Source organism: Scyliorhinus torazame, chromosome 21, assembly GCF_047496885.1.
Source record: "Scyliorhinus torazame isolate Kashiwa2021f chromosome 21, sScyTor2.1, whole genome shotgun sequence".
NCBI classification, from domain to species: domain Eukaryota; kingdom Metazoa; phylum Chordata; class Chondrichthyes; order Carcharhiniformes; family Scyliorhinidae; genus Scyliorhinus; species Scyliorhinus torazame.
In genome coordinates, this window is record NC_092727.1 from 110,714,445 (window position 1) to 110,737,167 (window position 22,723).

At 49.1% G+C, this 22,723-nt stretch overlaps 1 protein-coding gene across 1 annotated transcript; it reads left to right on the forward strand.

Moving 5' to 3' along the window:
• The first annotated feature begins 15,417 nt into the window (after positions 1 to 15,417).
• Positions 15,418 to 21,133, forward strand: sost (sclerostin). Its single transcript, XM_072487254.1, has 2 exons — positions 15,418 to 15,741; positions 18,841 to 21,133. Exons 1-2 carry the CDS (start codon positions 15,528 to 15,530, stop codon positions 19,266 to 19,268), a joined length of 642 nt encoding a protein of 213 aa, XP_072343355.1. The 5' UTR covers positions 15,418 to 15,527; the 3' UTR covers positions 19,269 to 21,133.
• Positions 21,134 to 22,723: the final 1,590 nt, after the last annotated feature.

A 22,723-nucleotide genomic window follows, 5' to 3' on the forward strand; every position in this document is an offset into this window, starting at 1 on the left:
TTGTACCATCTACAACCGTGTTGGTTTGTTTGTGTAGCGGAACACCCAACACGACATAGTACCAGGATTGGAACCCAGCTACTGTGAGACCTACCTGCACATCTTCAGGGATCCGCCATCCTGCGCCATGGACACCATCAGCCTGCCGTCATGATATTCAGATAAACATATCATGGTGCAAACACACATACACACTGATGGACAGATCAACGGACCAATCAACACACACGCAACATCACAGCCAATCACCAGTGAGAGCACACGCGCTATAAAACGGGGAACACCACAGTTCCCGCTCATTTCCAGCAGGAGACAGCTCAGGGCACAGAGCTCACAGCGTGCCACTCAGACATACACCATGTGCTGAGTGCCTCTCTAAGATAGTGTTAGGGCTGGGTCCACAGGTTAAAGGGTAAAGTACGAACCACAGTCATAAGTTTACAGATGTTGTTATCAAGAGTAATAAAACAGAGTTGTACCATCTACAACCATGTTGGTTCGTTTGTGTAGCGGAACACCCAACACGACATTCCCCACTGTTACCAGACTCCTAAACGACCCTCTTATGGACTGACCTGATTAACACTACACCCCTGTATGCTTCACCCGATGTCGATGTTTATGTGGTCACATTGTATATCTTATGTTGCCCTATTATGTATTTCTTTTCTTTTCATGTACTTAATGATCTGTTGAGCTGCTCGCAGAAAAATACTTTTCACTGTACCTCGGTACACGTGACAATAAATAAAATCCAATCCAATTAAGAATGGGTGATAGAACATAAAACTGAGGACAGTAAACATAATAAATACATGGGAAACTGGGAAGCTAGACAGGCAGATAAGGGAGAAGGTAATTGAGGGTCACGATGGTAGTCTTAGATGAGGAAAGGTGGGAGCAGGCTCAAGTGGGCCGTGAACTGGGTGGGCCGAATGGCCTGTTTCTCTTCAATATCCTGCATAATCCTAAGTATGTAAGAGGAGTTTAGTACTTTTGAATGCACGTTGATATATCCTGTTGCTGAAGTGGATGGCCCTGTATTTAAGAGATACTCCATGTCAGGACAAATGGCTGCTCCAATGCACACTGAAGACAATTGCTTCCAATGAAAGAGGACAGCAGATTGGTTGGTGCTTGCAAACTTCCAGCCTTAATTCAGAAATGGTCTGCGCTTTTCTCTCTTTTTGTTTATGGGTTTGATGCGTTGAAGTGTGACAAACGCTAGATGGCACATTCTATTTTTTCCATCCATGTTTACATCGGTGCCAAAGGGCTTGGCCCGTCAACGTACTCGACACAATTGCCCACTAAACACTGTGACGGGTAGATAAAATGCATCCCATAATATACAGAAAGAGGGATAAGTTGTCAGTCTTTCTGGTCAGACACTGGTGGGCACCATGGTGCTATTGAGAGTGAGGATAGTTCCAATCACATTCATCCACCCATTTCATTCTTCCATCCATCTAATCTGATATTAAAAACAGAGATGTAGTTCCCCCCTCAGCCACTAACGCTGGAAATGAATTTTACAGCCTCACAATTGTCAATGTCAAGATGCTTCTCCTGTCCTCTGCTCTAAATCTCTCATATTTAGCCTTGTACCTAAGTCCTATTATTCTTGATCCTTCAATTACTGGAAAGAATGTGCTGCTGAATATATTGTCCCATTCTTTCATCATTTGAAACTCTTCTCTGGGAAGAGTTCTACACCATATCTAAATGGTGAGATATTGCAGAGCTCTGAGATTCAGAGGGAGCTGAGTGTCCTCGTGCATGAATCACAAAAGGCTAATATACAGGTAGGTCAAGTAATACGGGAAGCTAATGGAACGTTATCCTTTATTATGAGGGGAGTTGATTACAAATGTAGGGAGATTATGCAGGGCCCTGGTGAGACCACATTTGGAGTACTGTTTACAGTTCTTGCCATGGAGTTAGTGCAGCAAAGGTTTACCAGGCTGATTCCTGGGATGGCAGGACTGTCACATGAGGAGAGACTAAGTCGGTTAAGATTATATTCATTGGAGTTTAGCAGAGTGAGAGAGGATCTCATAGAAACTTATAAAATTCTAGCAGGATTAGACAGGGAAGATTCAGAAAGAATGTTCCCTATGGTGGGGGAGTCCAGAACTAGAGGTCATAGTTTGAGGATAAGGTGTAGACCTTTTAGGACTGAGGGGTGAGATAAATTTCTTCACCCAGGGTGCGGTGAATCTGAGGAATTCACTGCCACAAAAAGTAGTTGAGGAGAAAACATGGTGTAATTTCAAGAAGAAATTGGATATAGCTCTTGGAGAGCTAAAATGATCAAGGGATATGGGAAGGAAGGCAGGATCAGGGTATTGAACTTGACGATCAGCTATGAACATAATGAATGGTGAAGCAGGCTCGAAGGGTCAAACTCTTGCTGCTTCTATTTTCTATGTATGTTTCTATGTATGTATTGGTCTCCTTATTTAAGGTAGGGTGTATGTAAATGTGTTGGAAGCCATTCACCGAACGTTTACTAGATGATTACCTGGGTGGGTTATCTTATGAGGAAAAGCTGGACAGGCTAGGCTTTTATCTGCTGGAATCTAGAAGAGTGAGATGTGGTTTGATTGAAACATATAAGACCCTGAGGGGTCTTGAAAAGGTGGACATGAAGAGAATGTTTCCTCTTGTGGGCCATCGTTTAAAAATAAGGGGTTGTCTATTTAAAATGGAGATGGGGTGAATTTTGTCCTCTCAGAGAGTCGTGAGTCTTTCACCTCTCTTCCTGAAAAAATGGTGGAAGCAGAGTCTGTGAATATTTTGAAGGCAGAGGTGAACAGGCTCTTGGTAAGGAAAGGGGCGATAGGTTATGGACAATAGGCAGGATGCAGATTTTGAAGTCACCAGCAGATCAGCCATGATCTGATTAAATGGCAGAGTAGGTTTGAGGGGCTGAATGGCCTCCTCCTGCTCCTTGTTCGTATGTTCCTTGTAAGCTCTGTTGGCCAATGAAAAAGATCTGATTAGTCACTAACACTTGCACGTATCTCTCTCACACTCCACATGCAATCTCTCTTTCATTGGCCAATTATCTCCCTTGTTGTCTGGCAATCTGGTTCACACTGGGGTGAAGTTCTGCAAGACTGGGTGCTACGTTGTACTGAGCAAAGTGATCATTCCTCATATTTGAGCCACAAATGTGGGACATACAGGGACAGAAACAAGCCATTTGACTCAACGGGTCCATGCTGATGTTTATGTTCGATTTAAGCCTCATCCTATCTGTCATGAACTAAATTTACCATCATAACCATCTCCATTCTCGCCATTCCCCGGAGGAAAAAATCTCTTCTGAGTTTCCCATTGGATGTCCTGGTGACTGTCTTAATGTTGATGGCTTCTAGTTTTGCTCTTCCCCCACGAGAGGAAACATTTTCTCTGTATCCATTCTATCAAAACCTTAACCTTGCCGAGTATCGCTGCCTCGCCTGAACCATTTCATCACCTGAAACCCACTCTCAGGACAGCAGGGAGATTGGTTGATGTTCCCCATCCAAGGATGCTCAGGCCCACTGGGATATCCCAACTGTTGCCTCGGCATGAATTGGGAATCAGATCCGAGTGTCTCTAATCCTTATGGCTTGACTACACGGTGGTCTAACCCACTAAGCTGCTGCAGGAAGTTGTGCAAATTGTCCATTTTCCTCATTGTTATTGTATCCTGTTTATTGTGAGAGTTTTCCTGATTTCCAGTAAATAGTAATTTCATGCATTCGATTTTAGATGATATCCCCCACCTGTTTTATGTACAGGTAAGGACAGGTCACCACCCAATCAAAAACAGTCCTTTCCAACTTTACATCTTGGGGAAAATCTCCTTGAATCTCCCACATTTCCTGTAAGAGTGATTGCCTTTCCCAGGTAAATCAGAATCCCGGTATTGTCACATTGATGACAGACATGGATGGCAAGTTGAAATTGACAACAGGGATCTACTTTGGCATTTCCTTCGCTTATTTCAGGGCCATTCTTAGATATGAAGTTAGACAGGTCATGACCTCCTTAGATCTCAAGTGTGCAAATATTTAATGTTGCCAACAGACCCTTTGCTGAAACATGAGTTAATTAGTGACAGGCGACTTAACGAAAACCCTTTAGCTGTTTATCCCGTTATGTTTATTCAAGATAGTCTGTTTATTTGAGGTTGTGCTTCCTCCAATATTGGCTTATCTAGAAAAACAATATATTAGATTCAGTTTTAATGTCCTCATTAGTAATGATTTGCAGATCTAAATATAAGTGATCAATATGAAAACAGAGATCTTCTGGTTAAGGTAACTTTAATGATCAGTACATTTTGTTCTTGTCCCTCACATTGGTGTAGTGGTGAAGTCACTGGGCTAGTTATCTGGAGGCCCAGGCTATTGTTCCAGAGGACAAAGGTTCAAATCTCACCATGGCAGCTGTTGGAATGTGAATTGGGTCATAAGACATAGGAACTGAAGTAGGCCATTCGGCCATTTGAGTCTGCGCAGCCAATCTATCAGATCATGACCGACCTGTATGATAATTCTCAACTCCACCTTTCCTCCTTATCCACATAACCCCTGATTCCCTTACTGATTAAAAACCTGTCTATCTTAGCCTTGAACATACATTTGGGTAGCATTTTGGATAGCACAATTGCTTCACAGCTCCAGGGTCCCAGGTTCGATTCCGGCTTGGGTCACTATCTGTGCGGATTCTGCACATCCTCCCCGTGTGTGCGTGGGTTTCCTCCGGGTGCTCTGGTTTCCTCCCACAGTCCAAAGATGTGCAGGTTAGGTGGATTGGCCATGATAAATTGCCCTTAGTGTCCAAAATTGCCCTTAGTGTTGGGTGGGGTTACTGGGTTATGGGGATAGGGTGGAGGTGTTGACCTTGGGTAGGGTGCTCTTTCCAAGAGCCGGTGCAGACTCGATGGGCCGAATGGCCTCCTTCTGCACTGTAAATTCTATCATGATAATGACCCAGCCTCTACAGCCTCTCTGCGGTAAAGAATTCCACAGATTCACTACCCCGTGAGAGACAAAATTCCTCCTCATCTCTGTCTTAAATGGGCGACACCTTACTCTGAGATTGTGCCCTCTGGTTCTAGAGTCTCCCACAAGGGGAAACAACCTCTCAACATCTACCCTGCTAAGCCCTCTGAGAATGCTATATGTCTCAATAAGGTTGTCTCTCATTCTTCTAAACTCCAGTGAGTACAGGCCCAACATATTCAACTTCTCATCACAAGAAAATCCCTCCATGCCAGGCATCTACCTAGTGAACCTTCAATGCCAGTATATCTTTCCTTAGTTAATTCAAGTGATAATCTGGAATATAAAGCTAGTCTCAGTAATGGTGACCATGAACCATTGCCGATTGTTGTATAAACCCAGATGGTTCACCAATGCCCTTTAGGGAAGGAAATCTGCCGTCCTTACCCGGTCTGGCCCACATTAGGCTCCAGACCCACAACAATGCGGTTGACTCTTAACTGCTCTCTGAAATGGTGAGGTAAGCCACTTAATTCCATGGCAATTAGGGATGGGCAACAAACGCTGGCCTTGTCAGTGACTCCCGTATCCAAGGAAAGAACAAATATCATCGAAGCACAGAAGACTATTCAGCTCACCGAGCTCGGGCTGATGCTGGCTCTACTGGAAGTAACTATTTAAATGAAATGAAATGAAAATAGCTTATTGTCACAAGTAGGCTTCAAATGAAGTTACTGTGAAAAGCCCCTAGTCGCCACATTCCGGCGCCTGTTCGGGGAGGCTGGTATGGGAATTGAACCGTGCTGCTGGCCTGCTTTAAAAGCCAGCTCTTTAGCCCTGTGCTAAAACAGCCCCATTGAAATTAATATTTCAAATCCATTTGAAATATTAATTTGGAAATGCAGTATAGCATGGCTGCAAACATCAAGCCAGGCTTCAGGCTGCCTGTCTCCCATCTGTTATATGGGTGGGGGTGGGGGTGGAGGGGGGTTGGGGGTGAGGGCGGGGGGGTGATAGGTGATGTGAAGTTCTGAATTGAGTCAGTTATTTTTGTCCGGTGCCTGGAGTCAAATCTTTCTCTGATTATCCGATTAGCATGCTGGGATGGAGAGGCAAGGAAAGAGCTGTCAGAGAAAATAATCCATCAGAACAAATATGGTGAAATTGTCATCTGACTGAACAAATGAATAATGTAAAATGTTAATTCCCAGCCCCAGATATGTGGGGGACCTTTAACTGCTCACTTTAAGTTTTTTTTAAAATATAAAACTCACTACGCTCCGTCTCCTTCACGTTTGTGTGTGTCTGACGATACTGATACTGGCTGCCTGGTTTGAACTCCAGTCTGTGTGCCATCAGTCAGCGGCGTAGTTGAGACCTTCCATGCCTATAGTCCCTCTGAGGCAGAAAGGGCATAAAGACCAGGGTTTCTGTTCCTGACAGATGTCCAGTGAGCCTTGCTGGAGATAGGTGAACAGAGGGTGAGGATCAGTGTCAGCCTCAAATGCGATGCCACTCATAGTCAAAGTGCTTCTAAACTCACTGCTAATCTCTCACCTGAAAATGGACATATGGCCAAAGCATTGGGTGGCACTTACCTCCCACAGGACCAATTGGGTGTGAGTCAGTGCCCAAAGGTGAAGGAGAAAAGGAGCAATAATGCGGGGGGGGGGGGACAGCAAAACGGTTGGTCGGTCAAAACACTTCTACGTATGTGTGTGTGTGCCTCTATTGGTTAACTAAATCAACAAATTGTGGGATAAATTAAAATGCAGCTCCTCAAAAAGATGTTGCATCAAAGTAAACGGAATCTCAAAGGAAACAAAACAGCAAAATAAAATGCGATCAAGGGATCCATATCCATTCCCAGTAGTGCCCACCAGGCACGGAAGGCCTTGATGGTGCTGACAGACACAGTCTGCGGGATTCTCCATTGGCGGGGTCCTCCGCTTCGCCGGCAGAGCCCGCGGGTTTTCCCGATGGCGTTGGGTGACCATAATGGGAAACCCCGGGCTGGATTCTCCGATCCCCAATGCCGAAATCGAGTTTGGTGAAGGGGCGGAGAATCACTTATGATGACAAAATCGGGGGCGGTGCCGCTTTCACAATGCTCCGCACCCTGAAAAGTGGTGTGCCGCATGCCGTATCCACGGCGTCAGGCCATTGCCTGAGGCCTGCCCCGCGATGCTCCATCCCCGACCGGCCAGGTTCCCGACGGCGTGGGACTCTCATGGTCTCACCCGTCGGGAACTCAACATGGCGGCTGCGGACCCAGTCCAGCACCGCTACAGTCAGGGGAGGGCCGATCCACGGGCAGGGGGGGCTTTATTCGGGGCTGGGGGCACTGTGGGGGTAGGGGGGGGGGGCGGTCCGGCTGGAGGGGGGGGGGACTATTTTTGCGGTCCGGGTCCGCGGCTGCGTCTGCCGTAAAGCATGCGCGGCCACAGACCCGGTAATGCGCCGGGCTGTATCGGCAGGTAGACCTGGGAGCTCTACACTGCCTCCCTGCTCACACCCCACCCGCCCCCATCCCCGGAACAGGGAATCGGCGGCTGTTTTGTGCCAGTTTTCCGAGCGTAAAACACCACCATTTTCACGCTGGTGTGGGGACTTTCAGAACGGAGAATCCCGCTGCCGACAGGGGCAGGCTGCGCTGGAAAATGGAGCTGGCGGGATGGAGAATCCCGCCCCATGTGTTCCCTTTCTAGCGATACTGGCAGCGAACATAACCATGGCAGAGGGGCAGACAATCAGGATGGGTACCCCCCCTGGACAGCTGGCTGTCTGGACTGATTAATGGCCAGCTTAGCTTGGCCAAGGAGCGAATCCAGGAGGATGTGCTCCACCCCACCGGGTATGTGTGTGTGTACTTCTGGAGGTTAATGCTTGGGAATAAGCACCTTGTGTGGGGGACAGAAGGGTTAATTATGGCCTTTGATTTATGGCGATGTTGTGCCTTTGACACACATGGGCGCGATTCTCCGATGCCGCGCCGGTTGGGAGAATCGCCTGTCGCGGCAGCTTTCCACGCGACGCCGGTCTGACGCCCTCCAGCGATGCACCCAAGCGGCGAGAACGGCCCCGTCGGATTCTGCGCGGCGCAGGCCAGAGCATCGCCCGAGACACCCAAAATGGTGATTCTCCGCTACCCCCGCTATTCTCCGGCAGTCCCGACGGCGTGACCCCAGTTCGCGCCGTCGCCGTTCACACCTGGTGAATAAGGTCGTCAGCCAGTCGTGCTGACCGACGCTGAGCAGTGAGGAGGTGAGCGGACTGTTCCGGAGCTCCTGCTGACCGAGTCGGCTTTCCCGAGAACGCTGCGGCCAACGGGGGGTGGGAGGCGGTTGAAGGAGGGAGTGGATGTGGGAGGGGGGTGAGGGAGGGAGTGGAGGTGGGGGGGTGAGGGAGGGAGTGGAGGTGGGAGGGAGGTGAGGGAGGGCGTGGAGGTGGGTGGGTGAGGGAGGGAATGGAGGTGGGGGGTGAGGGTGGGTGTGGGGGTGGGAGGGGGTTGAGGGAGGAAGTGGAGGTGAGAGGGGGGATGAGGGAGGGAGTGGAGGTAGGAGGGGGTGAGGGAGTGGATGTGGGAGGTGGGAGGGAGGGAGTAGAGGTGGGAGGGGGGTGAAGGAGGGAGTGGAGGTGGGTGAGGGAGGGAGTGGAGGTGGGAGGGGGGTGAGGGAAGGAGTGGAGGTGGGAGGGGGTTGAGGGATGGAGTGGAAGTGGGAGGGCGTGAGGGAGGGAGTGGATGCGGGAGGTGGGAGGGAGGGAGTAGAGGTGGGAGGGGGGGTGAGGGAGGGAGTGGAGGTGGGGGGGTGAGGGAGGGAGTGGAGGTGGAAGAGGGATGAGGGAGGGAGTGGAGGTGGGAGGGGGGTGATGGAGAGTGTGGAGGGTGTCATCCATCCGCGGATGCCACATGTCAGCCACCCTGATATGGCAGGACGGTGACGAGGACACGGCCGCAGGTTGTCGTGTGGCTGATGGGCACAGGCGACTGGCACACTGGTGAGGAGGACGGTGTGAACTGACCGTTGGATGAAGACAGTGACCAGGGGTGAGGCCGGCTGCGTGTCTGCAGCGCGACCAGGCCACCAGGGCACACAGGTATCCCATGCAGCCCGGCTGCCGAGATGTGGAAGAACCTCAGTGTAACATGTCGTTTCTCTGTTGCCCACCACCCTCCTGCAGGTCACCATGTATGCCAACCAGACAGCGATGTTCACTGCCGTGGTTGGAGCCGCTGCACTGCAGGTGGCCATCCGGCAGCGTAGACTGCAACGGCCCACAGTGGCTGCAGATGCAGCGGCTGCTGCTGCAGCAGAGGGGATGGCCGTGGAGTGGCCGTCGTCGCCGCGCAGGCCACAGGCGCTCAGGCCCGGAATGTCCAGGAGGATGCCGAGGGGAACATTGACCCCCAGACGGCGAGGAATGCACAAGAAGCGGGCACTGATATCGAAGTGTATGGGGGGGGGGAGGAGATGGGGCCACTGATGGTGGTGCCAGGGCACCACAGGCGTCCAGCAAGGCCTAGGGTGTACCGTGACCGAATGTCGTTCGAGACCCTACCGGACATTACATGCAGGAGGAGACTACGGTTCAGCAGGGAGACGGTCGCACATATATGCCACCTCGTGGCGCACCTCGCACCACGTAGAATGGGAGGAGGACACGCGATACCAGTCTCCGTCAAGGTGATAGTGGCCCTAAACTTTTACGCTATCGGTTCCTTCCAGGCGCCGAGCGGGTCCTATTCGGGAACTCACAGGCATCGGTCCGCAGATGCATCCGGGCCGTGACCGACGCCTTGTACGCCATCATGGACAGGTACATTAAATTCCCCGAGGACCGAGCACAGCAGGAAGCATGGGCACGTGGATTCTCCAAGGTGGCCGGGATATCGATGGTCCAGGGTGTCAACGATGGTGTGCACGTCCCCATGCGCCCACCTGCAGACAACAGGGAAGTGTTCATGAACAGGAAGGGCGCATACTCCATGAACATTCAGGTGGTCTGCGACCCCCACATGAAGATCATGCACGTGTGTGCAAGGTACCCCGGGAGTGTGCATGACGCCTACATTCTGGCACAGTCGTTCATCCCCGCAATGTTCGATGGATGCCCCCCCCCCCCCCCCCCCCCCCCCCACCTGAGGGGCTGGTTGCTGGGCGACAGGGGCTATCCGTTGAGGTCATGGCTGATGACACCAACACAGAGGCCTCAGACCAACGCGGAGAGCCTATACAACGAGGCCCATGCAGCAACCAGGGGTGTGGTGGAGCAGTGCCTTGGACTGCTGAAGATGCGATTCAGATGCCTGGACCGCTCTGGAGGGGCCCTGCAGTACCGGCCGGTCGCATAGTTGTAGTCTGCTGTGCGCTGCACAACATTGCCACGCAAAGGGGAGATGCCCTGGTGGAGGGGTCAGAGGGAGGACGCGATGACACTGGAGCTAACGCAAACGAAGGGGAGGAGGAAGAGGAGGAGGAGGAGGATGCCGTGCATCAGGGTGGGGGGAGGGGCGCAGGACACAGACACTGCCCGGGTGCTGGTTACGTCCAGGAGGCTGCACGACGGCACCGTCGAGGACAGGGGGCACGCGACGCGTTGGTGGCCGCACAGTTCACGCACTGTGGGGGACGGATTCGCTGAACACTGCCACTTGCACCGCCAGTCCTGCACACGGGCACCATACAGCACCCACCAACCCACCCCCGCACCCCCATACCTCCGCACCGCGTACACGGCACCAATTCCACATCACCTTACCACTGCGGCACTACGGGATTACACAATATTGATGATTGGGTAAGCGGGTGTGATCAGTGCCATGTTGAATGATGACAGCCTGCTCTGCGATGAGCTGTGAGCTGAGATTTGCCAGCCAAGGTCTGACTCATGGCTATAGCTGAACCCATGCACACCGGTGGTCACAGCCTTCGTCACGGACACTTCATCACGTGCCTGTGTGGGGTAGCTGGCGTCGGCGTGCCGAGGACTATGGTGTCCGATTTTGGGAGGCGGGGGGGGGGAAAGGGACAGCACATCCGGCACCGACGTTGAACCGCTCGTTAACCCCAGCACCACTCGGTCACCCTCACGGGCCCCCTGGCACCGGACATAGCACAGAGTCTTACAAGTTAAGTGCAACAGTGAATTTAATTGTGAAATTCACATACAGATGCCCTACCTCCTACAACTAAACTGTGCCCTGCACCCGTGCAAACTTCCTATGTTTCTAACTTCTTTGCCTTACGGGCCCTACCACTACGTCTAGGTGTCTCCCCAGATGGTACAGCAGGAGTGGAGGCGGACTGCTGAGAATCACGCCCTGCGACATGGCTCCCTGTCGGCACGCGTTTCCTGTGGCAGCCTGGCTTCGATGGGCCAGGCTACTCGGCGGGCATGCTGGATGGCGTGGTGCCATCCTGGCCTGCCCGCTGCCCACCAGATGCGCCAGGGATGGAACGGGGGGGAGGCCGAGTGTTCAGGGACGCCCCTTGCTGGAGGTACCGGGACGGACCCCAGAACCTCCTCCTCCCTTGGGGAGCCCGGTGGCCCCCGGGCCTCACTGTGGCACGGAGGTGCGATCGGAGACATGCCCCGTCGCGTCATCGACACCTGGCTCTGCCAGTACTGGAGGCCTGCAGCGTTATCAACCATGGTCTGAATGTTCGCAGAGACGGAGCCCAGGGAGTGCGGCATTCCTGCCTGGGACTGTGCTATCTCAACCTGTGAGTGCGCTATGCCATCCATCATGTGTGTCAGGGGGTCTATGCTCTCCGCGACTGACAGCTGGGACTGTGCCATCGCCTGCTGGGATTGGGCCATGGCATGGTGAGACTCGGCCAGGGCCCGGAGCGCGGCAGCAATGTCGTGTTGCCTCTGGCGCATGGCTGCCTGTGAGAGGGCAGCCCTCTCCTGGGCCATGGATGACACATGCACGTGAAGCCCAACGCCTTGCAGAACCTGACCAATGGCAGAAACCGTTTCACCCATTGCCTCCACCGCGGACGCCACCCGTGCGGTGTCGGCCTGGGTGGCTGCGATGAGCGGCACCACTCCCTGCTCCTGGACGCGGATAGACTCCTCCAGCTGCGTGTGCAGGTCCTGGAAGATGGCCGTCACCCCGTTATTCAATCCCTCGGTGTCCACATGCATCGGTTGTCCGAGTGGGTCAAGTACATCCAGGAACCCGGGAACCATCTGGGCGGCAGCTGTTTGCTGGGCCTGGGCTGCCCTCCTACCGTCCAGCCCCTCGGCTGCTCCAAACTCCACCTGCTGTACCGGCTCGGCTGTGTGATGCGCACCAGACCGTGACCCGGGAGCCTCATCACTTATCTGCCCAACCGAGGTGAGTGTCTTTGCGATGGTGGATGGTGTGGGAGACAGGAGTGCCCCTAGCTCTAGGTCATCCTCCCTAAAGAAGTCTGGTGTGTCCTGGTCCACCTCATGGCCCGGCGCAGGGTGCATGCGGCCCATGTCATGTTCTGCTCCAGGTGATTCCGTGGACTGTGTGGCCGTCCTCTGTGCGTCACCGTCCACTGTCCCCGTCCTGTCCCCATCACTGTCGTGGCTCATGGCCCTACCTTCGGGCAATGCACGGCCATCACTTTCGTCACTGTCCGGCCTGTGCCCCACAATATTGTCTCTGTCCGTCCTCTGTGCATCTCCCTCCAGCGTCCCAGACTGAGGATGGCCCTCCTGTCCGACCGACTGCCACCCTCTGGCGTGCGTCCCTGGGTACGCTTGAGGTTGCAGATGGTCGGCTGTGTCTTGGCTGAGACGACCCTGGACGTTCGGCGGCTGGCCCTGGGGAACACAACAATACGGGGTTCGTTAGACACACTGGGCCGGGTGTATGGTAGTGGTGGGGGCAGTGTGTGAGGGGGGAGGGGATCGAGGGTGCAGTGGCCAGAGTGTGAGGGGGGAGGGGATCGAGGGTGCAGTGGCCAGAGTGTGAGGGGGGAGGGGATCGAGGGTGCAGTGGCCAGAGTGTGAGGGGGGATGGGATCGGGGATACAGTGGCCAGAGTGTGATGGGGAGGGGATCGGGGGTGCAGTGGCCAGAGTGTGAGGGGGGCGATGATGGGCTGAGGGGGAGGGGGAGGACATGCAGGGTTGTCTCACTTGCTTCTGCGCTCCGACCTGGCATGGCGCGACCTCCCGAGTGGCGGATCCCCCACCGAGGTCCAGGGCCCTCTGCTCGTGAACTTTTAGGGGGCGCAGCACCGGCGAACCCCGTCCGGTTCTCATATGCTCACGATGGTTGTGAGCTGTCTTGTCCTGTGGCCAGGGGGGGGGGGGGTTGGACAAAGCATCACAATTAGGCGGGTATCATCAGGGCGTGCAGATATAGGCTATATTAATGCTGGGTGGGGAGACAGTTGGAGCCACGCCATGGCATCTATCCAGGGGGTCGCGGTGCTCATGTGGGTCGAGTACAACGTTGTGCACCCTGACACCCCCCCCCCCACTTCCACTTTCCAGGGGGGGGGGTTGGTTGTGGCCAGGGGGCACCCTCGTGACACTTACCCTGGCATCCCTAGTGAGGTCGTGCAGCTTCTTCCTACACTGCACCCCGGACCCGGGGGGGTGGGGGGGGCCACACAGCACTCACAGCGGTGCAAACATCACACCAGCCACGCCTCACCGTGCTGGACGGCTGGGGATGCCCACGTCTTGGGCAGAGGGTGGCCCTTCGTTGTTCAACCTCATCGAGGAGGGTGTCCAGGTCCATGTCGCAGAACCTCGGTGCGGCTCGTCGGGGCTCAGCCATCTCTCCTCCTTCTCCTCCTCCTGGGTCCTTCCATGTGCGGATCGCGCCATTTATTGCGCGGCGTCATTCGGGCATCGCGCGCTTACGACGCTGCTTTCACGCCACGCCCCCCCCGAGTTCCTCGCGGCTCCTAGCCCATTTTCGGGGCCTGAATCGATCGCGATCGGGGCCGTTTCGCGCCGTTTTGACGGCGCGGGGACTCTGTCGTGGCATCGGAGAATCCGGCTCCATATTTCCACATCAAGGCCACATCTTTCTGCGGGCTATAGTCATCAAGTGGTTATTATTCCAAAGCTTTCAGGAAGTTGTTGAGGGAAGAGAATTGCTGCCCCTGTCACTTGTTTATTTAACGAAACGTAGCCTTGGAGAGGGAAGGGAAGAGTCAGGGCTGGAGTTACACACAAATACTGCCCAAAAAAAAACAAATGCCCTGGCGAGAGTCTCTTTCTCACTGTAACAGTGTGACCAAGAACCACTGACCTAAAAAAAAGCTGGAGTCACGCTTGAAATGGAGACTGAAATTAGATGAAATTTACCAGAATAATATCCCGCAGTCTTGAGGCGGGATGGGGGGTGAGAATGTTTATCTCGGATTTCAGACGCCACTGTGTTTGGTCGAGGTGGTCAGAATAAAAAACCCTCAGGCGTGATTCCCAGCTCCAAACAATTACTCATATCTTTTTGTTTTGTTTTGTTGAAGGCTGCGCTGCTCTGGGGCACTGAACCGTGCAGTTAGTTGACTGTGCTATAATTACCGCGCAGAGTTAACACTCGAAAAGGAGATCGGTTGAAGAGCAGGTCGAAATGATTTTTCTCTTCTCTCCTTTGCAAAAAAAAATGATCTTTCTTGTCTTAAAAAAGCACGAGGAAGGCAAGATAAGGTTTGCTCACCCCCAATGAGTAAACTGCAGCACAACAGCCATCCCACTAGGGACGCATGGTCATATTAAAGCAAATGCTACAAGTCAGTGGCTTTGCATTAGTCCAGAACCCCCCCCCCCCCACCCTCCTCAATGACAACTTAAAGCAAACAGTGTTTTGTGTGTGTAGGTATCTGGGCAAATTTGTGCAACAAAATGAAATGCTTATTCTGCTTTATTGTCAAACTTTGTGAGTGAACACAGACTCCAGAACGTTGCATTATCGATGAATATCTAAACTTCACCCCCTCAGTAAACTGGTGCATTAATCCGTTACCGATTTATAATTGGAATTGTAATTTACGAAATTACAATGAACTTCATTTTAATTTCTAGAGCAGAGTGTTCCTAATCACCTCACCATTGATATGCCTGGCTCAGGGAGGGTTTGAGCACGTTAAAGTTGGGGGGTCTCGAATAAAAGGAGCTTGCGTTAACATTTTTCTCTTTTGTTAAATAGTTTATCATGAGGCGATTGTTGTCTGGCATATTGACGGATGCGTTTCTGAACATATATTCACTGTGAGGGGCAGGGAAGTGGCAAGGCTGGGCTCCACTTTCTCTGGGAATGTGGAAGTTTGCAAAGTTTCGTTTTATTTCTGCGGGTCTGTGAGCCACTCCCTCTGGGTGTCACTCAGCGTCCCCGTCTGAGAAGATTGGTGTGAAGGCGCCCGACGTAAACTCCTTCATCCCGACGCTGGCGAGCGGTTTGCCGCTGCCCTTTATAAAGGGGGAATGTTTGGAGGGGGTTTGGAGGTGTGTAGGGGTGGAATGTGCTCCTGGGGCCGGGCTGCAGGAGGAGTGTGTTGGCTGCCTCTGTCTCTACCACTAGCTCGGAATGACCATGGCCATCCAGCCCTGCCTGCTCGCTGCCTGCCTCCTGCTACTGCTCCGGGGCAGCCTGAGCCGACCCGAAGGCTGGGGGTCTCTGAAGAACGACGCGACGGAAATCATCCCCGAATACCCGGTGGTCGCCACCGAGACGAGGAACCACAGTGTGAACCAGGCGAAACACGGGGGCAGGCGGAGGAGCCAGTCCCTGCCAGTGAGGGGTAAGCAGGCAATCATCCTTAAAATGCCAGGGAGTGAAATAGCAAATATCATTGTTAGTTACAGATGATGAAAGAGTTTGGAGATATTGTGAGATAGTGAAAACAGTTAGAATATATATTAATATATTATGCATATAATATATATTATAATTATATATTATATACAAATAAACTTGGATTTCTTTATTAAATAAAGTAACATTTTTAAATTTAAATCGCAATATGGTTTGCCCGTCACAATTTCCTGCATTTATCTGCTTGTTTCATCCCTCTTTCCCACTATTCTCCCTATTTACTGGGGGTTGTTTGTGTACCCCACTTTCTATAAGAATAGCTCGCCTGCAGCCTTATACATGTAGCAGCACTCAGGTATTCGAGGTGCACGATTTTACAGGGCTTATCCCGCAGCTCTCGTTTTTGTTACGCATCCTGAAATCGGCCAGCGTTCCCCGTTTGCATCTCTGCCCTTTTTAATTTCGCCTGGTCTGCCTCGCTCCCTTTGCTCACCAAGTGGTTCCTGCTTATTGATGAATACCCAGTTATTGTGGCAAAGCCTTCGGCACTTTGTATACCATTAAAATGGGGAGTAATTGAAGTTTTCCTGCAATGTAGAAGGTGTACATGGTTCTGCATCAAGCATGCATCTGTCACACAGCAGAGGTCTCCCACCAGACTCATTTCTTTAGTGGAGGTATTGAAGTTTTACTGCAACGTGGAAGGTGTATGGTTATGCATCTGTCACAGAATTCTCCCATCGTCCTTTTTTTTTCGTCACAGATGCAAACAATCCCGCCAAATATTGAGAAGCCCTGAATAGGTTTTTAAACTTTTCAATGGAAGTGAGAAGCAGATGGTTTCTACAAGGATAGGTTTAAATCAAAGTTGTTACGTGAAAGCCCATCACATCCTCATCCAGGCAGTTGCAAAGAGTTACAGCATCTCTGATGAACCTTATCAGTTTATAATAATAATAATCTTTATTCATGTCGCAAGTAGGCTTACATTAACAGTGCAGTGAAGTAATTGTGAAAATGCCCCTAGTTGCCACATTCCGACGCCTGTTCGGGTACACTGAGGGAGAATTCAGAATGTCCAATTCACCTAATAAGCACGTCTTTCGGGACTTGTGGGAGGAAACCGGAGCACCCGGAGGAAATCCACGCAGACACGGAGAGAACATGCAGACTCTGCACAAACAGTGATCAAACCCGGGTCCCTGGCACTGTAAAGCAACAGTGCTAACCACTGTGCTACCGTGCCGCCCTGTGCTCTGTCTAGAATCACCTTAATTTTATATGTAGAGCAGCAGTGTTAAAAGACTCTGTCCCAGTTACCAACACCAGCTGAGCACACTCCAGACGGAGACTGCCTTATAAGCAATGCCACAGGAGTCCTATCTGTGTCTCAAAAACACTACCAGTTGTTCATCATCTTCCTGCTTGTTATATGCTGGTTTATTTTTCATTATGCTTTGCTGTATTTTGTTTTTGATTTTCATGAGCATAACAAAGTGCAGTGTAAGTGTTGCTGAATTTAAATAGGTTCTGTACTACTTTTGTTATACTGTCACATGGTGGGGATGGTTCAGTGAGAAACAATCAAGGCGTGTGTTTGATGTGGGAGACCACCACAATTTGGATTCAGCCAGCAGTTTGTTCAGCTTGAAATCTCTCTAGCAAATGAACAGGGACTGAAAAGCCAGTTTGTACGAAAGCAAACATACTAGAAATGGTATTTCTAAAGCACCCAGTTGACACCGCGTTTATGCCACATGTAGTTTGTCAACTGAACAGGGAGCTTTTTACAGTCTTCCCAGCATTCATGGAATTGTGCTTTCACAGCCAAGTGGTTCAATATAGGTCTCCACTCTATGCTCATTCTGTTAGGCTCGCTATAATGCTTGCGTTTGTACGGCATGTCATAACTTCAAATCATCTCAATGATTTGCACAATTAAATCATTTGAAGTACAATGATTCTTATTATGTAGGTGAAGTGTGAAAAGACTTGGGTTATATTATAGGTGTCCATCTTTAAGATGAGCAAAAGGTTTGAGTAACGTAAAATTCAATCTATCTTTCTCCCCTGTATTCAATCATCCTGCCTACACTTACACTTTGGTTCACAAAAAAAAGACTGCTTGCTGAGGGACGCACTAAAGCTTGGGGTGGCTGCTGCAGAGGATCAATGGGGAATGGTCGCTGTCTAAGGCCTTCCAGCCATAGTACACTGAGGGCCTGGAAAATTAGTAGAACCCCCTCGGGCTATATGTCGAACATTGAATATAAATACAAAAATAATGGAGGTACCTCAAGAGAGGGATGTACGATGTGAAGGAAAGTTAGATTCTATTGCCCTTTTGGTCATTTTTCAATTTGAAAATATTTTCCCCTAAGCTATTTGGCTGACATAATAATAAAAATGTATATTGAAAATATCAAAAGAATTACAATTGTATGGAGGCGCCTAAGAGTGGAACACACTGTATGGAGACAAGTGGGGTTTTATAGCACTTTCGACAAATTTCAAGTTGAAACGTTTTGCAACATACTTTTACATATTTTATGAATAAAGTTATATGGGGGAGGGGGGGGGGGGGAAGAGAGGAGAGAGGAAAGTCGGTTCATGAACAAGGAATGAACACTCGGATGAGGGATCAGAGGAGCCCGTGCTTGCAGGAGGGAAGATTTTATTGTTCAGAAAGACAAATGAATCTGAAGGGAAAGTACAAGAGACAGAAGCAAAATTCTGTGGCTGCTGGAAATTGGAAGTAAAAAAGCTGTAAATGCAACATCTTTGGAAAGAAGAATGCAGTTAACAAGGCATTTAATGTTTTTTCTCTGTCCACAGGTACTGCCAGACCTGCTGAGTATTTTCAGCATCTTTTTATTCTCCACTTCCAGTATTTTGCTTTTGTATCTGTTTTTAATTTTGCTTAGGAATGTTTTCTTTAAGCGGATACTTAGCTTTTTTTCCTGCAATTCAGTTCAGGTTGAATCCTATCATTAATTATTTGATGTATTTCTGTATTACATATGTAGGTGATTTTCAATGATCAAGCCCTTATACTAATTAATCTCCCATGTCTCTTGCTCTGTAGGTGCAACAGAATTCAGCTGCAGAGAGCTTCGGTCCACCAGGTACATATCGGATGGCACCTGTCGCAGTGTGAAGCCAGTGAGGGAGCTGATTTGCTCCGGTCAGTGTTTGCCAGCTCACCTCCTCCCCAATTCCATTGGCCGGGTTAGGTGGTGGAGCCGTCATCAGACCTCCGACTATCGATGTGTGCCGGCCCACTCGCGCACCCAACGTGTCCGGCTAGAGTGCCAAAACCAGCAGACTAGGACCTACAAAATCCAAGTGGTGACTTCCTGCAAGTGCAAAAGGTACTCCCGCCACCACAACCAGTCAGATAATAAGCAATTTGGGAAGGGAGCTGTCTCGAGGCGGAGAAAGAGCAAGAAGAAATCAACAGCACCCAAAAACAGAGGCAAAGGCAACCACCATGATCAAGCTGACCAATATTAGAACTTTATTTCATGTTTCATACGATGCTTCACTTTACCCAAAGTTGGTGCTGGATGAAAAGTCAGTTTAGTTCCATTTTCTAAAGCACTTGCCCCAAGGTGCATCTCATCCAGCATGTAATGATGCTTTAAATTCTGCAGGAGCATTGCACTCCCTACTTAGTCTGGGATTAAGTATTTACAAATCAAATAAAATGTCCTGACAAAAATATATTATTATAGGATATCTTATTCAAAGATGTCATAGAGTGCTTCACTTTTTGAAACAAATCCTACATGCTTTGAGGAGAGCTGAAAAATGCTACAGTCTGTTACTATATCTACGACTACCCCGAACAGGCGCGGAATGTGGCGACTAGGGGCTTTTCACAGTAATTTCATTTGAAGCCTACTTGTGACAATAAGCTTTTCATTTTTTCATAATATGGTATCATACTCTTTAGGACAGCTTTTAGACCGTTTTCAATTTCGAATGAATGTTGGCACTGTTTACAAGCATAAATATAGTTACGCAGTTGGAAAAATGCTGTATGCCATTTGAGCCGGGATGGTTCAACTCCAGTTTAAACCACCCAGAGAAGCTAATGTAAGTGGAGAGCCTAAATTAATTCCATAAATCTCTATTTGCCAATATGGTGGAATGGGGACAAGGGACAATCTTCCTAATACAGAAACAGGAGACTGTTGATGCTGGAAATGTGAAAAAACACCAGAAAATGCTGGAAATATTCAGCAGGTCAGGCAGCATCAGTGGAGAGAGCAAGAGTTACTTTTCTAGACACCAACCTGAACGTTTTTTACTTCTGTTTCTCTCTGGATAGAAGCTGATTGATTGCCTGAGTATTTCCATCTTTTCAGTTTTTAACCTGTCTTTCTGCCCTGTCCACAAGCAATAGGCACTAATGTAAATTCATAATTGTGCCCACACCGCCCAAGTCTTGCAGTAGTATAAGCAGGGACACGAACTAAAGGTAGGCCAAAAAACAAGCTGTAATTTCACAGGGAAATAGAAACTCCACTATCTGAGTACCGGACATGTTGACTGCAGGTCTGGGAATCGAAATTCCATTCGCAGCTGATTGCTATCCATCCATGATAGCAGTCAAGGGTATACAGTCTACAGACCAAAGCTACCTACTCTCGCGAGCAGGAGGAGATGCACTCTGTTGGGAGAAGAGTGGAAGGTAGAAAACAAAAATCTAGGAACTTGTAAATTCTCATTCACAAGTTTGATGTATATATCAGATATTTGGTACTTCAAAGAGTTACACAACAATTTCTGAAAAACCTAGGCTTCTGAAGTAGTTGTTGCGTAAGGGGCACACAACATATTTGATCCTCCCCTCCTATGAAAAACATTCTTTACAACCTTTCTTTGCGAATAATACCATTCTATTTTTAATACAACTTACCCGCTACATTTTGAATTTTTCTACTGCTTTGTTGTCTGCTTCTTCCTATGTTGCCAACTTGTAATAATAAATGATAATTCACTGTACATATCTCAAACGTTACACTGTTCATTAATTTAATAACAGAATAGGATATGCAATCCACACCAATGGCTATTTTGTGAAGTTGTGTTTATGAGCTCTTTGTATGAAGTTTTTATGTGTAATATTTCTACAGTGAGATTGAAAATGGGACAAGAAACCTTTGTAGCCTCTTAAAGGGATTTTGAGATAAGTGGCCAAAGTGGGTAGACACAAGTAATTGTTTAAAACAAATGAATCGTATTTATTTTTCTCATTTAAATTATTTATACCGCCATGTTTCATGTAGATGCGTGAGAACTATTCTTGCCATATAAAGTAATGTATTATTGCAGACTTTTAAATGTCATCAAAATAAAGTAGCCAAAACTGACGCAAACCATGTCCTTGTCTTGTTTTATGTATCAATTACTGTTAGCTGGGCAGAAAGAGCACATTGAGCACCAGAAAGACTGGAAGAAACCACATATTACATTATGGATGATAAAGTGACACTCTCTGTAAAACCAGTGATGATGGGCTGGATTCTCTGGTCCCCTAGCCCTGCGTTCCTCAGCGGCACACCGTTCGCTGGCGGCGGGATTTTCTATTCCCGTCACTTCTCAATGGGATTTACCATTGAAGCCACCCCAAGCTCGGGAAACCCAGGATAAGAGAATTCCAACGGCTGAAGAATTCTGGTCTATATAAGTACACTTTGAAGTGTAGTCATTGTTTTTAATGTAGGGAAATACAGCAGTCAATCTCCAACAGCAAAGTCCCATAACTAACAATATAAATGATCTGATTATCTGTTTTTAATTATATTGCTTGTGGGATAATTGTAAGCCATAAGGCCTTTTTCTAATCTGCTCACTGGGCTTATGGTTGGATGTGACACAATTAGACATGTGTTCAGTTAAATGTTTTAATTTGAGATGGTATCCCAGTAAGGAAATTCTGAAAACATATTGGGGTCACTAGGAATGATTGTTTGGTGGAAGTACACGGATAATGTGGTGATTTCATAAATGTCAAGTTACCTTTTTAAAAACCTCGTTACTCTGTTGCATTCCCAACAGTTTCAATCAGCCTCACCAATGCTTCACTAACTATTGGAGTATACAACTTCATGCACCAGGAATTAGGGAGACTGGTGCATGGGGTTGTATACTCCAATAGATAGTGGAAGCATGGTGAGGCTTATAGGCATTTTCCAGCATTCTTGCCATCTGTCCATCAACCAGAACAAGACAATTCTTAAGATTTGATACTGCCATGTATGGAGTTCATAATCATTGCTGTTACTGGGATACTTCATAGAAGGTATTACTAAGGATTTGGGATGGATTATCCTCTGGGATTCTTTCTTGTTTACATAAGACAACTGCATAGTATTTACATTATTCAGTGAAGTTACTATTGGGGCATAAATCTCTAAGCATTTGAGATATGCTACTTCTCTCGAACATGGAAATATTGAAAATGCTTTCAACAGCTTTTTGCAATACAAAAACATGAATCAAATTGCAAAAGAACAGTAATAAACATGCATTATATTTCAATAAGTTAAAATGTATTTGAATCATGCATATCAAAACTATTTTTGCTGTTTTGACAATTTTTTTGATCATAAGAATCTCAACAGTGCAGAAGGAGGCCATTGGCCCATCGAGTCTGCACCAACCCTCTCTACCTAGGCCCAGTCTCCCGCCCTATCCCTGTAACCCTACCTAACCCATACATCTCTGGTAACTAAGAGGCAATTTTATTATGGCCAATCCATCTAACCTAAACATCTTTGGGCTGTGGGAGGAAACCCATGCAAATACAGGGAGAAAATGCAAACGCCACACAGACACTCACCCAAGGCTGGATCTGAACCCAGGCCCCTGGCGCTGTGAGGCAGCAGTGCTAACCACTGTGCCACCGTGCTGCCCAGTGCCAGCAAGAAGATAGACCTGTGCAATATTCATGATAGCAC

Excerpts from the sequence above, each read along its gene's own strand:
- sost (XM_072487254.1), top strand. The coding sequence starts at position 15,528 with ATGACCATGGCCATCCAGCCCTGCCTGCTCGCTGCCTGCCTCCTGCTA. Across the intron at positions 15,742-18,840 it reads CCAGTCCCTGCCAGTGAGGG|GTGCAACAGAATTCAGCTGC; the intron begins GTAAGCAGGCAA and ends CTTGCTCTGTAG.